Here is a 16,918-nt window from a genome sequence, read left to right as displayed (position 1 = left end):
TAAAATTAGTGGTATATCTTGGAAATCATTCCATTATCAGTTCATAGAAATCTCCCACCTTCTTTTTTTCATAGGTGCATAATACTTCATTGTGAAGATTGTTTTCTCTTTTGATTTTTTGTTTTGTATTGTTAGAAGTATAACTGAAAGATCATATGTTTCCCTCCTACTGTTAAAATTTAATATGTAGTTTATGACTCATACTGTGCATTGATACGTTGGCAGTCAAGCCCTCCAACATTTTTTTTCTGGCCCCCATCCTTATTGTCATTTCATGAGAATCAATGAACATTGCCACCAATTATTTTCTTTCTATAGCATATCTGTTTGTACCCCATTATGCTTCTTTTTCTAGTTTTAATTTAGACTTCTACTTCCCCCCAAATTAATTACAAAACCTTCCTGATCATATCTTTCTCAAATCGATTATTATTATTTCATTTTTAATCTTTACTAAAGCTGCATAGAAATAACTAAATCCACCAGTCATTTTCCCTGCCCTTTCTTTTCCATCCTCTGGTAGAATTATGGTTTAAAAGTGTTAAAGTGAAAAGCAGATAACCGAAGAGATAAGTGTAAATTCACAGACTGGAATGTCGATCCCTCTTTTATCAAAATTTAGCTAAATATATGTTTTTAATTATGTATATTTTTCTCTGTTTAAGTCAATGTTTATGGTCTAAAGAGTTTCAAAAGCAGAAACCTAGATCTCTGGTCCCTTTCCCTACTTGGGAGGGAAGAAGGTTCCAGACAACAAATGTGTTCCTGGACTGCCCAACCTCAAATGAGTATTGGAATCAGAAACAGGGAGGGGTAAAATAAGTAGTGTCAAGTAAGGAGATGCTATTTTACTTTGACTATCATGTTATCTCCTTGGCTTCCCTTTGACACCTTGGAGCCCACCAAGATTAGAAGCAAGGGTGAGGATGGTGTGGGAGAGCTGAATCATAAGCCTTGGAAGCTTTGTTACCTTGCAATGACAAAGGAACATTGTTTGCTCCATGAATTGTGGAGCAATGCAGTGGAGAGAACACTGGACTAGGTTAAAGAGACCAGGGTTCTGCTCTCAGTGCCACTCTCAGCTCTCTGTGGCCTTGGGCAAGTCACTTTCCTTCTCTCTTAGTTTCCTATTTGTAAAATGAGGGAAATACGGTGTCTAGTTGGCCTTTTGGCTCTGAGATTCCTGGTTATTCTGTTCTGCTCTACCAATCCGAGGGTCAGACCCAGATCTCAGAGGACTGAACCTTTGGGGTAAAGATCTAGAGATGCTATGAAAGACGTGATTTTGTGTAGAAGTTTCCCCTGTATTCTTTGGCAGAAAATTGAAGTAACTTTTCACTAGTGGTTACATTCAATTACCAGAGGCAAGGAGCCTGGCATAAGCTTAGCTCCATGGAAGAAAAGAAGCAGAGGGGATTCATCTCCCTATGTCTTCCATGACTCAAAACAAAATGAAATTTGCTTTGGGGTCTTGTGATGAATACTCAGTGTGTTTCTCATCCTGCCTTTTTTACATTAACATCCTTGCTTTCCCTACATTACAGGCCTGTATAATTCTGTGGATAGCTGGATGATCGTGCCCAACATCAAACAGAACCATTACACAGTCCACGGGCTGCAGAGTGGAACACGCTACATCTTCATTGTTAAAGCCATAAACCAAGCAGGCAGCCGGAACAGTGAACCTACCCGACTCAAAACAAACAGTACGTTGTGGTGATCGCAAAAGGAGAGAGCAGCTTTGCCCTCCTAAGCAGCGAGTACTCTTAGCCTGACACTGGCACCTCCTACAGCAGTGTAAGAGGGCAGAGGCACCAAGTAGAGAAGCTTTGTCATTGGAGTCTGTGCTTTGGGCCGGGGGGTTGTTTGTGCCCCTGGGAGGTATGTGGACACAGAGATATACAGAAAACAGCTGGTGGCTTGGGAGGATGTTAGTAAAGAGATTTTTTTGTTTATTTGTTTTTGACTGTGCTGGGTTTTCATTGTTGCATGTGGGCTTTCTCTAGTTGTGGCAAGCTGGGGCTGCTCTCTAGTTGCCATGCACGGGCTTCTCTTCATAGTGGCTTCACTAGTTGCAACATGCAGGCTCAGTAAGTAGTTGTGGCTTGTGGGCTTAGTTGCCCCATGGTATGCGGAATCTTCCCAGACCAGAGATCAAACCCATGTCCCTTGCCTTGGCAGGCAGATTCTTATTCACTGGCCCATCAGGAAAGTCCAGTGAATTTTTCTCTGCATTCTGCCTTCATACTTGGGGTGCAACTGAGTAAAAGAGTACTGTTTGTAATAATCTGGTAAAATTCTCCTTCAGAGAAGCCAAACCTGTTAGGAATGCTTTTTGACAGAAAAATCCATCTAATTTAGCTTGACAAATATTATTTGTGAGCAGCTGAAACGAATAGTATTTTTTTCTCTCTTTCATATAACAAGAAGCTCAAAGGTAGGCAGTTCAGGGCTGGTGCATGTCATAAAAGACCAAGGCTCCTCCTCCCTTTGTGTGTTGGCTTATTGCTACATGTTCCCGACCTGCCCACTGCAACCTCCAGATGACAGATTTCTTTTCAAGATAGAAAGAAGGGGGGAAACACTGGTACATTCAATGACTATCCCTTTTACCAAGAATGTAGACATTTTCTCAGAAGTTTCCCCAACCCCATCTGACTTTTGCTTCCATCTTCTTAGTCACCCCTAGCAGCAAGGGAGGATAGGAGCTTGAGTATTTAGTTTTTCTTGCCTCTATAGTAAAAGCAGGTAAGAGAAAGAAAAGTAGTGGGTGGGTGTTACATTGACCAACAGTGTCTGTCAGACATGTTTTGTATTATACAGCTCTTGCCATACCCAGCTGTTGGCTCCTAGTAACTAACTGCTTTGTCATATGACTTTAAGGAATTCTTTGTTGGGAATGATCCTACACAACAGATATTTTCTCTAATTATTGATTATGCAACAATCACTCTAACAAAGTGACATATTAGATGTTATAAAGATGCTTACTCTTTGGAAGAAAAGTTATGAACAACCTAGATAGCATATTCAAAAGCAGAGACATTACTTTGCCAACAAAGATCTGTCTAGTCAAGGCTATCGTTTTTCCTGTGGTCATGTATGGATGTGAGAGTTGGACTGTGAAGAAAGCTGAGCGCCAAAGAATTAATTGATGCTTTTGAAGTGTGGTGTTGGAGAAGACTCTTGAGAGTCCCTTGGACTGCAAGGAGATCCAACCAGTCCATTCTGAAGGAGATCAACCCTGGGATTTCTTTGGAAGGAATGGTGCTAAAGCTGAAACTCCAGTACTTTGGCCACCTCATGTGAAGAGTTGACTCATTGGAAAAGACTCTGATGCTGGGAGGGATTGGGGGCAGGAGGAGAAGGAGACGACAGAGGATGAGATGGCTGGATGGCATCACGGACTCGATGGACATGAGTCTGAGTGAACTCTGGGAGTTGGTGATGGACAGGGAGCCCTGGCGTGCTGCGATTCATGAGGTCGCAAAGAGTCGGACACGACTGAGCGACTGAACTGAACTGAACTGAATTAGAGGGTAAAACAATTTGTCCTGTAGTTGAGTTATTCTCAGGTTTTTTGTTCTGCCACCAAGCAGCAATTATCTCATCTATCCCCTCACTTTGCCTTACCTGAAATACTCCTTCCCCTAAAATCTGCTCAAATCCCAAACCATCCACTGAAATAAAGCAAAGCACAAAAGTTATTTGAGAATAAGAGACCTTGAGAGCCCCTTTTAACTTGATAGTCTATGAAGGGGGGACAGCTTATTTTTATTTTGTTGAAAACAGTGGCTTCTGTCCTGCTTCTTTCATATAATCCAAGCACCAGTCAGCTTTCACTGACTCAAGAATGATCATTATGTCGAGGTTCCTCTGATAGTGATAGTCCTGCAGAACCAGGAGAGAATTCTTACATACTTTCTCATGCATTTTCTTTTTTTTTTTTTCCTACTTTATTTTTCAGGCCAACCCTTTAAACTGGATCCCAAAATGACTCACAAGAAGTTGAAGATTTCCAATGATGGATTGCAGATGGAGAAGGAAGAAAGCTCTCTGAAGAAGAGCCATACCCCAGAGAGGTTTAGTGGCACTGGGTGCTATGGGGCAGCAGGAAATATATTCATTGACAGCGGTTGCCACTACTGGGAGGTGGTCATGGGGTCCTCCACATGGTGAGTGGATCCAACTTTTCTTTCCCCCTGTTGTTAGGTTCCTGGGAGATTCAGTTTGACAGTATAAATATAATACCAGTAAGTCAAGGTTAAGAGGCAAGCGATGGAAACCACTCTTAGAAAAATGTTCCAGTTTCTTAAAAATCAAATCATGTATGCCATTCTCCCAAATCATCCCACTAATTGCCAGTCCAGGTTTGATGCATGATACAGGATGCTTGGGGCTGGTGCACTGGGATGACCCAGAGGGATGGGATGGGGAGGGAGGTGGGAGAGGGGTTCAGAATTAGGAAGTCATGTACACCTGTAGCAGATTCATGTTGATGTATGGCAAGACCAATACAATATCTTAAAGTAAAAAAAAAATAATAATAAAAAATAAAATCATACTGTTAAAAATTAAAAAAAATCAAATCATGGAAAATATACTGAGCTAGGAGTTGAAAATTATAGCACTCTAATTGCTAACTTGTTTTAAAGCTCTAGTGCTATCATTGTTATGGATCTAAATGTAAACTATTTAAGGAAGAAACATGTATTCTATTGCTTAGATGTCCTGTATGATGTCTGTGCTGTGTTGTGCTTAGTTGCTCAGTCATGTCCAACTCTTTGTGACCCCATGCACTGTAGCCTGCCAGGCTATTCTGTCCATGGGCTTCTCCAGGCAAGAATACTGGAATAGGTTCCCATTTCCTCCTCCAGGGGATCTTCCCAACCCAGGGATCGAACCCAGGTCTTCTGCATTGCAGGCAGATTCTTTACCATCTGAGCCACAGGGAAGCCCAATGGTGTCTAACATAACTCAGATCATGAATAGATGTGATCTCCTTTCCATTGTCTCACAGGTATGCAGTTGGCATTGCCTACAAATCAGCTCCCAAGAATGAATGGATTGGCAAGAACGCCTCCTCGTGGGTCTTCTCACGATGCAATAGTAACTTCGTAGTGAGACATAACAACAAGGAAATGCTGGTGGACGTGCCTCCACAGTTGAAGCGCCTGGGTGTCCTTCTGGATTATGACAACAACATGCTGTCTTTCTATGACCCAGCTAACTCTCTCCATCTTCATACTTTTGATGTGACCTTCATTCTTCCAGTTTGTCCAACATTCACAATCTGGAACAAATCCCTAATGATCCTGTCTGGCTTGCCTGCCCCAGATTTTATTGATTACCCTGAGCGGCAGGAATGCAACTGCAGGCCTCAAGAATCCCCTTACGTTTCTGGGATGAAAGCTTGCCATTAAGTTTCAAGAGAGCATGTAATAATTCACTGGCTCTCTAGTTCAGCAGTGCTTCCCTTCCTAAACCTCAGTTAGTGTCCAATATACACGATACAAAAATGAAGTTCATTTGAAGTATCCAAAAGAACTAGATATAATAGATTTAATTTTTGTGCATTAAAGCTTGTATTTGAATTAATGTATTGAGTTTCTCAGAACAAATTATGCGTAGCCTGGGTTCAAGCCATTGGAGAACAAATTTGGAGAATTCTTCTCTTGTCATTGAAGAATTCAAAATTCCCAGTGATTTAGGAGTATAAATGATATTGGAAGGAATTCTAGGTAAATAATGTATAAAGATGCTCTGAACAAGGGGCTAGCCAGCCAGAAAGCAGGGATGTGTCAGCCTTTCTAGTACTGGCTGATTTGGCCAAGTAGAATTTTGAAATGTCAAATGATCCCATATTATATGTAGCTTTTTATAAAAACCTACAATCAAGGATTTATTATAAAGAAAACATGTATGTGTATATATAATATATATATATAAAATGAATAAATAATATATATTATGTATTCATTTTATAATTATATATACATTATGAACTTTTTAATTTACTCATTTGAGTGAGAAATATACTGGAAGGGAAAATAAATTATACCACCCATTTTTGTCCCCTAAAGGGAACATCAGAATCATTTCTCCCCTCCCTCCATTCATCCCTTCATCCCTCCCTCTGCTCACACACATGCACATGCAATAGTGACATAGATGGTGGGAAGAGCTCTAGATTGGATTAGGAGACATAGGGAGACAAGACTGCACAAGAAATGCTCTTGCTGGATAGAAAATTGATCCAGGTAGTTGTGTTATGTGTAGCACACTTTCATTGGTGCTACCTAATGGAGAAGGTTTGTCTGAACTGTCAAAAATTCTGTCACAGAATATTTCAAAGACAGTTTTACCAGTCTCAAGTAGCATACAGTTGCTAGAATTAGGCTTAAAAAAACAAGAGTTGCACAATGGAGGTTCTTTAGGAACCTGCTTTCTTTACTTAATCAGTAAGAATGGAGTGTTGTAGATGCAACAACTATTTCCATAGAAATGGACATATATTTTCAGATAAAATACTTCCGAAGTACTTAAGAATGCCTGAGCATAGTCTGTTTTCTTAAACAGGTAGAATAATCATTCTTCTCCTAATCTTGTTTACACTATTCATTTGCTTAGCCAACCCTTCGTGGCCAATGCAGATGTAAACTTCAACCCAGTCCTTATTGCAATCATTGAAGGGAATTAAGCTTTATGGTTGACGCTTTTGTCAGTTCCTCTTCTGTAATTGGGAGTGTCAGCACCAGAGCTTTCTCCTTTCAGGAGCTAAGTCGGCTTCAAAGAGTCTACTTCTTGGGAGTTGTGAAAATATTACTGTCATACAACATGGTAGTTGTAACAAGCCCCCAGATTGGAACCTTGAAACAATGCCAAAACTTCTCCCCCTCTTCCTTTCCACCACCTTGGTGGGCGTTCATTCCTTCATTCATTCAACAAGTTACTAGATGCCAGGTACCATGCTAGAGCTGACATATTGATAATCCACAGTTCCTGCTGTCAAATGACTTAGTATTCTGCAGGAGAGACAAAATATCTATAAAAATCCCTTTATCTATACAAAACTAAATAACGGTTTTGTATTGTTTGTACACCTAACACGGAAAGCAAGGCTGATTCAGATACAGATGGCAGGCTCAAACTTACCTATCTAGTGGCAAAGTCAGTATTTGGGGTTTTAAAAACCCTACATACTTACTGCTAATCAGGAAACAAGCAACCTCAGTAAGATTCAGCACTGCTGGGAAATAGTTTGCTGAGTGGGAAAGTTCATCATAACCTTTGAATTAAAATAATCTATTTCCTCTGCCATTTACTAGCTGTGTGACCCAGGGCAAGTACTTCACTTCTTTGAGCCGCTGTTTCCTCTTCTGTGCAATAATACCTACCTCACAAGGCTGTTTGCAAAGATGAAAAAAGATAGCACATGTAAACTGCTTAGCACAGCACCTGGCATTTAGTTAAGTATGGCATTAGTATGGCATACTTAACTATGAAGCATGGCATTTTGCTAAGTATGCAACAAATATTACTCTCCTTTGCTCAGCCTCAGCCCAAATAGTGTAGCAGTGCTTTAAAATGGATGTCTTTCATTTCTAAGTTAACTCTGGGTCTCTCTCTCCTCTAGGGCCTATGCCCAAATTCTTAAACAAAACAGATGATTTCAACCCCTTCATAAAACATATCACTGACATTCAATAGAAAGTCCCAGTTACTTACAGTTTGGCTTTTCAAGTCCCTATTTGCTTTCACAGCTTCATCTTTTGCCACCTTCCCCCTCACATTGATTGTTCTAGCCAAGCTTAACTATTTACACAAGTTGTTCCCTGGGCCTGGAATAGAGACATTAGTAACTATTTTGATGTCCAGAGTAAACAGCAGGAATTGTTCTTAAATTAAGGGAATAGTGTGAAAATGCTATCAACGCAGAACACTCCACCTCCTTTCCAGTTCCAATTTTCTTTCAGTTAACCTCGGGTCTCCGATGCCATTCATTTTTTGTGCCTTTATATTGTAGTGCCCCGGGACAAAGCTTCATTGTCTCCACTCTACTTTTGACTCTAGCCTGGACTACCTTTCCCTACTTCTGCCCCACAATAGATTTAATTCCTGAACCCCTAGATTGGGTTATGTTCTCCTCTTGGGAGCTCCCATGGCACCTTGACCATGCCCCCTTCTCAGCAATAATCACATTGTATAACAGTGTTTTTCATAGTGTGATCCTCAGACCACTTGTTAGAATTATTTTTGGTGTTTGTTAAAACAGTTGATTTTTATTATTATTATCATTTTTTTTTACTGAGCATTTTCTTTTTAAAGTAGACCTCCAACCTAGATCTACTTAATTAAAATGTCTGGGCACATAAGTGGAATTTAGCATTTTTAACAAGCTCTCCCAGGTAATTCTGATGCATACCAAGGTTTGACATTTAAGAATCATCCTCCCTCCTAGACTGTGAATACCTTGAGGGCAGGGGTTGTGTCTTTTTTGTTGTGGTGGTATTCTTAACACCTGACATAGTGTCTGGAACAGAGTAGTTGCCTGGCTAATGTTAATTGCGTGAATGTATGAATGAATGAATGAATAATCAAAGTTTCCCTGTTGTATTCTGATATCCATATTGGTGTTGTTTTCTGGGCAGAAAAGCTTGGCTACTCCATTTGAGCTGTACTGATATTATTTTGCAGATGTCCCAGAACTCATACATATAAATGAGTATTGTCTTCCTCAAAAGCTCTTGGGGAATTGTTTGGAATTGTTTGGAGCATGTGGCACAATTGTTTTCAATAATTTTTTCAGTCTCTTCAAACTCTGTTCTTTGAATGTGGGTTTATGTTTTGGTTATTGCCAAAAATCACTCAGAGCTAAGCCTACTGAATAAAGTAGGAAATTAAACTGGGTTTGGGGGTAAGCAATGAAGATTCTGAGCCAAATAATGAAAAGTACGTTCCCCCTGCAAAAAATGGTGGGGATGTGGTGAATCCCAGATATTTCAGTAAACTTAAGGACTTTCATAGAATTCTGGCAATTCCAGGTACCTTAGAGAAGTCATTGACTACCTCTAGCTAAACCCAGTTGGACAAAGGAAGTAAGACCTTTATTTAACATCTTCAAGGAAGGTGACTGCATAAGTTTTCATTGTTGCTCTCCTCAGTCTGTTCTCCTACAATCCTTTCTCCTAGCAAATTATTCTTTTGTCTGCAATTTATGCTTATTTTTACTTTTTATATTGTCTTATTGAAAAAAGCACAAAAATAACAATAAAGTTAAACATGTTTTGAGATATGAAAGAAATTTTAATGCCACATTGGAGTTCTGGCTACTTGTATGTAAGAGTAACTGCATCTGTATGTGTTTTTATCATGTGATTCCATTGTGTAAACTCTGGATGCAGTGACTTTCAAATTGCAGCAAAATCACATCCATGTTCTTCTCAGCTAAAATACACTAGGTGAATTTTCTAAGCTTCCATGGTTTACATATTTATATATGACTACCTGGATGGAGCAATCCACGAATGGACTTTTTGATAAGCGTAAATATTTGATACCATTTCTTCTACAGAATGGAGAATGTGAGGCTGACAGATGAGAACCTCTCCCACACTTATTTCAATTCCTGAAGCCAACTGCAGCCTCATAGCCATTGCGCTGTACTTGGCTGTGTATTTCAGGTTGGCCAGGTTGACTGCCATCAGGTCAGGTGAAACTGCCTTCTACAGTCTGATCTGCCAGCTTCAGACATATGCTATGTCGTTGTTGGCTAGAATATTTATTGGACTATTGTTGGACTATTTTTTATCAAATATTTTATCCCAGGCTTGTTTGCCCTGGGAGCTCTGGACCAATAGTGTCTCTCCTAGTGACAAAAACCTGAGCATCTGCGGATTACACAGCCTCATCCCTCTAAAATATCCCAGCCCATCCAAAAATGCTATATTATGAATTAAATAAATATATATGTATTCATGAGTTCTTGATTGTCTCTCACTGAAGTTTGAATTGGGGGAAGATTAACAGGAAGAAGGTGCAGAGTTACTGGAAATGCCAGGGGAAATTGATTACCATACTAATAGGTAAAGATTCAGGCAGGGAGGATCTGGAACATCTGGATATCGAGATCCAATCATGAAGACTTTGGTTTCAGGAGCGGGATACAGTCAGAAAGACTAAAGAGATGAAGGTATAAGGCCCAAGAAAACATGGCACGTTCATGTTTCAGTGGTTGGGCCAGAAGGTGGGAATTAGGGAACAAAGAAAACCCCAGTGCTGGAAAGTGAAAGTCACTCAGTAGTGTCCAACTCTTTGTGACCCCATGGACTGTATCCATGGAATTTTCCAGGCCAGATACTGGAATGGGTAGCCTTTCCCTTCTCCAGGATTGGAACCTAGTGGTTAAAGTCAGGATAGGGCCAGATGTGAGTCAACACCTGGCCTGTAGGAGGAGCCTGGGAAAGTTAGAAGATCTCCCAGAGCTGGGGTAGCATGTGTGGGTTGCTTCCATCGTGTCTCTTTGCCACCCTATGGACTGTAGCACACCAGGCTTCTGTGTCCATGGGATTCTCCAGGCAAGAATATTGGAGTGGGTTGCCATGCCCACCTCCAGGGGGGATCTTCCTGACCTGGGGATTGAATCCGTGTTTCTCATGTCTCCTGCATTGGCAGGCGGGTTCTTTACCACTAGCACCACCTGGGGAAGCCCATCCAACTCAATAATTCTTCCCAAATAATGATTGATCTATGAATTAAGAGTTACTAGTGGTAGGTGAGAGTGGAAGCTCTTACCAGACTTATACATAGGAGATACTTAGTAAGTGCTGGTTGAATAGAATTAGAGCCCGATAAGCAGAGTGACAAATGGGCCACCTCCTATATTGTGAATTTTGTTTTAGGTGAACTCCACACCACCTCTCAGGCATCTATCTTTGGTCTAGGACAACTGCCTCTTGGTTAACAGGCTATTGTTCTTTATGGCCAGTCTCTTTCAGAGGGAACAATGAGATTTAAAATACTAGCCATCAGTAACGGGCGAATGGAAGGGTATGGGCAAAATCCCACATCTCTACCAGCTTCTCACTCTACCTCTTCCTTCATGCTCAGAAAACAAGAAAATGTTAATGAGGATCTTCTAGAGGCAATGTTTTGTTCTCTAACCTGAGGTGAGTTGGGTGGGGCAAGCTTCAGATTTTCGGGTTTGGAAAGGGTCAGCCAATAATACTCTGGCAAGCCTGTTGGAAACATACTTTGAGCCAAGGGGAGTCTTAAATAACAATACAAATACCCACTCTTTTTGCATACAGAAGGCAAAAAGGATCTGTGACTACTCCCACCAGATTGGAAGATGCAGAAAAAAGGAACTTGGGCTGATTTTCTGCATGCAGTGGTTGGAAAAAGCCTTTACAATGTATGTATCTTTTTGTTCAGCTCAACTTCCTCTGTGAAAAGCAAGCGTGCTGTAATATACCAGAACACAGCAAGTAGCAAGTACACAAGGGGAGTCCAAGACCTGAGGCACTTAGCAGATAAAGTTACGATGAATCATGTTTAAACTCCATTACAATGAATCATGTTTAAACTCTGTTTATTACTTTGCTAGTGAAAGAAAAAGTAGTCAAAGACTCCTGCTCTTAGTGGTCCTTATCCCACACACCAAAAAGAGGATGAAACAAAAGGGGCCAGAGAACTGCAACAGGTAGCTGTTGGATATCCTTTTGCTAGGAAGCCAATTCTAGACTGCAATTAACTTGCTTTATAGTCTGTAGCTCTCTTCTGAGAGTGATGAGTCAGACAGATTCATTTCATCAGATCTCAGCAGGTGGTTCAGTTCAGTTCAGTCACTCAGTGTGTCCGACTCTTTGTGACCCCATGAATCACAGCACGCCAGGCCTCCCTGTCCATCACCAACTCGTGGAGTTCACCCAAACTCATGTGCATCGAGTCGGTGATGTTATCCAGCCATCTCATCCTCTGTTGTCCCCTTCTCCTCCTGCCCCCAATTCCTCCCAGCATCAAGGTCTTTTCAAATGAGTCAATTCTTCTCATGAGGCAGCCAAAATATTGGAGTTTCAGCCTCAGCATCAGTCCTTCTAATGAACACCCAGAACTGGTCTCATTTAGGATGGACTGGTTGAATCTCCTTGCAGTCCAAGGGACTTGCAAGAGTCTTCTCTAGCACTACAGTTCAAAAGCATCAATTCTTTGGCGCTCAGCTTTCTTCAAAGTAAGAGAGTTCCAGAAAAACATCTATTTCCGATTTATTGACTATGCCAAAGCCTTTGACTGTGTGGATCACAATAAACTCTGGAAAATTCTGAGAGAGATGGGAATACCAGACCACCTGACCTGCCTCTTGAGAAAACTATATGCAGGTCAGGAAACAACAGTTAGAACTGGACATGGAACAAAAGACTGGTTCCAAATAGGAAAAGGAGTACATCAAGGCTGTGTACTGTCACCCTGCTTATTTAACTTCTATGCAGAGTACATCATGAGAAACGCTGGGCTGGAAGAAGCACAAGCTGGAATCAAGATTGCTGGGAGAAATAGCAATAACCTCAGATATGCAGATGACACCACCCTTATGGCAGAAAGTGAAGAGGAACTAAAAAGCCTCTTGATGAAAGTGAAAGAGGAGAGTGAAAAAGTTGGCTTAAAACTCAACATTCAGAAAACGAAGATCATGGCATCTGGTCCCATCACTTCATGGGAAATAGATGGGAAAACAGTGGAAACAGTGTCAGACTTTAATTTTGGGGGCTCCAGAATCACTACAGATGGTGATTGCAGCCATGAAATTAAAAGATGCTTACTCCTTGGAAGGAAAGTTATGACCAACCTAGATAGCGTATTAAAAAGCAGAGATGTTACTTTGCCAACAAAGGTCCATCTACTCAAGGCTATGGTTTTTCCAGCAGGTGGTAGGTGATGAGAAACTGTCTTTTATCATTCCAGGGAAGAGAAGAGATACAGAGGTGAGTGGGAGATGGCCCTGAAGCATCTTTCTGCAAGCTTCCAATGCTCTGGAAGGATCACAGGCATTTTGCTGAAACTCAGATTAGCTATGGTTCAAACTTTTGCTTGCTGGGTTTATGTGGATACCAGTTTCCAGGGTGGAGCTGTTGTACAGTGGTTGGCTGAAGGCTCAGGTACCTTCCCCGGTGGGAACAAAAGGAAGTAAAGTTAGAGTCTGTTGAGGAGCTTCCTTTCTCCCTCCTTTCTGCTGACCTCCAATTTATGTCCTTTCATTCAGCATCTTTGGGATTTATGATGGAATGGGGGGAGGAGTTAAAGGAATAATGGGATACACAGCAAATCCAGGCCCTGAAAGATTCAGTACCAAGGCCAGAGAATCCCCAAACCCAAGTCCTTTGCTATCTATTTCTGGCTCTTAGTTTTTCAACTGTTAAATGTATAAGTAATGTCTAAGGTCCCTTCACACATGCACACTAGTTCTAACAGGATTAATTTCCATAAATTCAAGTTTAGTGAATGCAGTGGAGGAGCCTAATATGCATACATACCCCAAAAATGTTGGGACATGAAGTCAGATCATCAGGAACCCTATGACTAGAACAGAAAGGTGGATAACATTACTGTTCCTTTAGGACCACCATCTGCTCTGAACTCTGTATAGAGTGGGGGGCGGGTCTCTGTCACTTCATTCAGAGCTCCCCTGCCAAACTCCCTCACTTAACATTTACCACCATTATTTCTGAGCTTTCCATGTCAGCCCTCTCCCCCTTCCTTCTTTACTAACTGTACAAGATGCAAATACTGCTCTAGCAAGGCACAGCTCTGTTTCAAATTTCAGGTCAGCTTTCTGACAGTCATTCAGTTGTCCATGTAGCAAACTGCCAAAGACAGAGGGCAGAGCAGGTCACTTGATAGAGTAACCAACAGGGGTCCTATGTGCCACCTTTCCCAATCATAGCCCTTCTTCCTCAAACTTGCACAAATGTACCTCTGACGTGGCAGAGAAGAGAGTCTTGGCATACCCACTAGTCCAAGTTATCATTCAATCACTCTTTTATTAACTCAAGAAATAATTTATTGATAGCTTCTTTGTGTCAGATGCTGGAGTTCAGTGATGAAGAAAATACAGTTTTTGCCCTGATGAGGCTTACAGTATAGAGGTGAGACAAACCACCAACAAATGAACACCTTTGTTAATAACAGGAGCCATCACTGATTGCCTACAGTGTCCCTGATGGTATTATAAGCACTTGAGATGTAGTAACTCATTTAAATTCTGCCTAACACTATGAGCTAAAGACTAGTACCGGCTCCGAAGGACAGGAAGAGTTAATACCTCTGCCCTTGCCCAGACCCCCAGAAGATTCCGTGATGCCCGGTAGTTGCTAGCAAGGGTCTTGGCTCTGGATGCCTTTGGCGCAGGGTAAAGGGGCTAGCACATAGGAAAAGATCCAGCCAAGTGGCTTCTGGATTCGGGGTTGACCTGGCAGGATTCCCAGGACTGTGCTAGACCCCATCAACACCGCCCATTACCGCAGTTTTCCATCCTTTTTTCCCCTCCCCTTTCCCTCCGGCTCCCCAATGCTCCCCCCTTCCCAGACCGGCCCCACTCTCTGAGCCGCCTCCTCTCTCAGTCATTTCCCCTTCTCCGACCCAAAGACGTTGGCTCTCCCTTCCCTCTGGCTGGAAGGAGAAGAAGGGCAAACTGGCTTTGGGAACTAGGTGAGCATTTTTCTCAGTGAGGACGGGCAACGCCTCCGGCCGCACCCAGTAGCCCCTACCGCCCACTCCGTTCGGAAGGACGGGAAATCGAGGGGGTTCCCTCCGACCGAGCGGCCGCTTTCTCCGCTGTCCGAAGGCTCTGGTGGCGGAGCTTGGGAGGTGCCACACCCCGCCCGGTGCTTCCTGGGACGTGAGCAGAGATGCCACGGCCCAGTGGGACTGGCCGGCCACGTGCTCAGGCGGGGTGAGCTCAGCGCGCCTGGGAGGGACCTCACTGCCCGAGAAGCTGAGGAGCGGGGAGGGTCGGGCCGCCAGTCCGCCCAAGCCCGCCCGAGAAAGGAGAGAGGGGAGAGGCTCCCTAGGCGGTGCATGTGGAGACGAGGTTCTGAGGCGCAGGAGTGGAACGCGCCTGTGTGCGGAGGGACTCGGAGGGGACACGCGTGCATGTGGCAATTTGGGGGGAGTGTGTTTGGAGAACTGTAACGCGTGCGTGCGGCGCGTGCGTGGGGAGGCACGTGTAGGCGGTGAGTGCATGGGGGGGTCTGGGTGGGGGAGGTGCGTGCGTGTGGGTTGCGTGAGTGTAGGTGTGTGGGGAGGTGGGCAGAAAGGAAAGGAGTGCGGAGGGACGCGGGCGATGGAAATCCACATCTCCAGCGTGCGGACTGAGGTAAAAGATGGCAGAGGAGCTCTGGCTGGCAGCTTCCGACCAGCATTCTTTTTTGTTTTTTTGAAGTGAGTTGGGTTTGGCGGGGCGGGGAGGGTGGACATGACCCGTTTGAAAATCTGAGGAAAATTTTTGACCCTCTCCTCAGAAGGAAAAAAAGTAACGAAAACGAACAAAAGCACGTGGTGCTTCCTGGGCCCATGGATGGTCATCCGTAGACCCCACACTATGGCTGAAAGCTGGAAGAAAATCCAAATAGGTGACTTAGGTATTCACCACTGGGGCTTGTGATTGAGCAATGGAATAGGTGACCGAGCTGTTGCCTCCTTTCTCTGTGGGCCAGTCCTAGGCTGGGTGGCTTCAAGACCAGATCACAGTGCCTCTGGGACGTGGCACCCTCAGAGTGGGTTTATGAGGTGGAGGTCACTCCCTGGGGTGCTGCCGCTCCGGGGCCCATGGTGTTCCCTATCCAGCTGGTGCACGCTGCCTCGCAACCGGCCCCAGGAGAGCCCAGATCCGGGCTCCGGCTGCTGCCGTGCTGGTCAGCTCCCTAGTCTTGGTCAGGTCAGAGCATGGGGCTTAGCAGTGCGTCCTTGTCGCATCCTTGCACTCCCAGCGGTCTCCATGGCCTGGGGAGTACGACTCTAAGGTTGGCCCTTGGTTGGGTAAGTGACAAGGAGGGCAGCGGATATAGGTTCTAATTCCTTCTTCACCATCAACTAACTGGGCTGTGAGTCAATTTCTGTAATCTTTCTGTGCCTCACTTTCCTTGTTTGCAAAATGGGAGAGTAGCTCACACCATGGTTGGAAGTGTAAATAAGACTACTGTAATAAATTCTCAGCACACGGAAGCATTTAATGAATGCCATCATACCTTAAATGCTAGGAATTTGTTATAGTATTATTCATACTTCCAACCACGGTGTGAGCCACTCTCCCATTTTACTAATGAGGAAAGCAAGGCACAAAAAGATTAGAGAAACTGATTCACAGCTTCCCTGGTAGTTCCGCTGGTAAAGAAAGAATCCGCCTGCAATCCAGGAGACCTGGGTTGGATCGCTGGGTTGGGAAGATCCCCTGGAGAAGGGAAAGGCTACCCACTTTAGTATTCTGGCCTGGAGAATTCCAGGACTGTATTGACCATGGGAGTCACAAAGAGTCTGACAGGACTGAGTGACTTTCACTTTCAAAGATGGAATCAGAACCCAAATCTGCTGCTCTCCTAGTCACTTGCCCAACCAAGGGCCAACCTTAGTCGTACTCCCCATAGGACACCCAGGCCATGGAGACTGCTGGGGGTGTGACGAGGACGCACTGCTAAGCCCCATGCTCTGATCTGAGCAAGACCAGGGAGCTGACCAGCACGTCTGGGGCAGGAGCTGATAAATTAAAATAGAAATTATATTCTTAAAGAATGTATTAAACTGCTGATTCTCTTTTTCATCTCTTCTAGGCACATCTAATTGTGCCATCTTCAGCCAAAGCCCACCAGATCCATCCTGTAAAGACACACGCCTGAAGTAAGTGGGCCTTTAGTTTGAATTCTTTGCT

The 16,918-nt window shown here is 43.4% G+C and overlaps 1 protein-coding gene across 7 annotated transcripts in view; it reads left to right on the top strand.

The window, feature by feature from the left end:
- The window catches only part of MID2 (midline 2), a 97,645-nt gene extending 91,628 nt beyond the window's left edge, over window positions 1-6,017 (top strand). For 5 of the 7 annotated variants that reach the window (XM_070290960.1, XM_070290957.1, XM_070290962.1 and 2 more), the window contains exons 8-10: window positions 1,545-1,706; window positions 3,968-4,175; window positions 5,021-5,596. In XM_070290960.1, the coding sequence (XP_070147061.1) occupies window positions 1,545-1,706; window positions 3,968-4,175; window positions 5,021-5,423 (773 nt within the window). In that variant the 3' untranslated portion in view covers window positions 5,424-5,596. Of the gene's footprint in view, window positions 1-1,544; window positions 1,707-3,967; window positions 4,176-5,020 lie in introns of all 7 variants that reach the window. The other 2 variants (XM_070290961.1, XM_070290958.1) reach the window with 2 other exon arrangements.
- Window positions 6,018-16,918: the final 10,901 nt, after the last annotated feature.

Source organism: Ovis canadensis, chromosome X (genome assembly GCF_042477335.2).
Source record: "Ovis canadensis isolate MfBH-ARS-UI-01 breed Bighorn chromosome X, ARS-UI_OviCan_v2, whole genome shotgun sequence".
NCBI classification, from domain to species: Eukaryota; Metazoa; Chordata; class Mammalia; order Artiodactyla; family Bovidae; genus Ovis; species Ovis canadensis.
The sequence above is the reverse complement of the archived record's forward strand: the minus strand, read 5'-3'. Positions and strand labels throughout refer to the sequence as shown.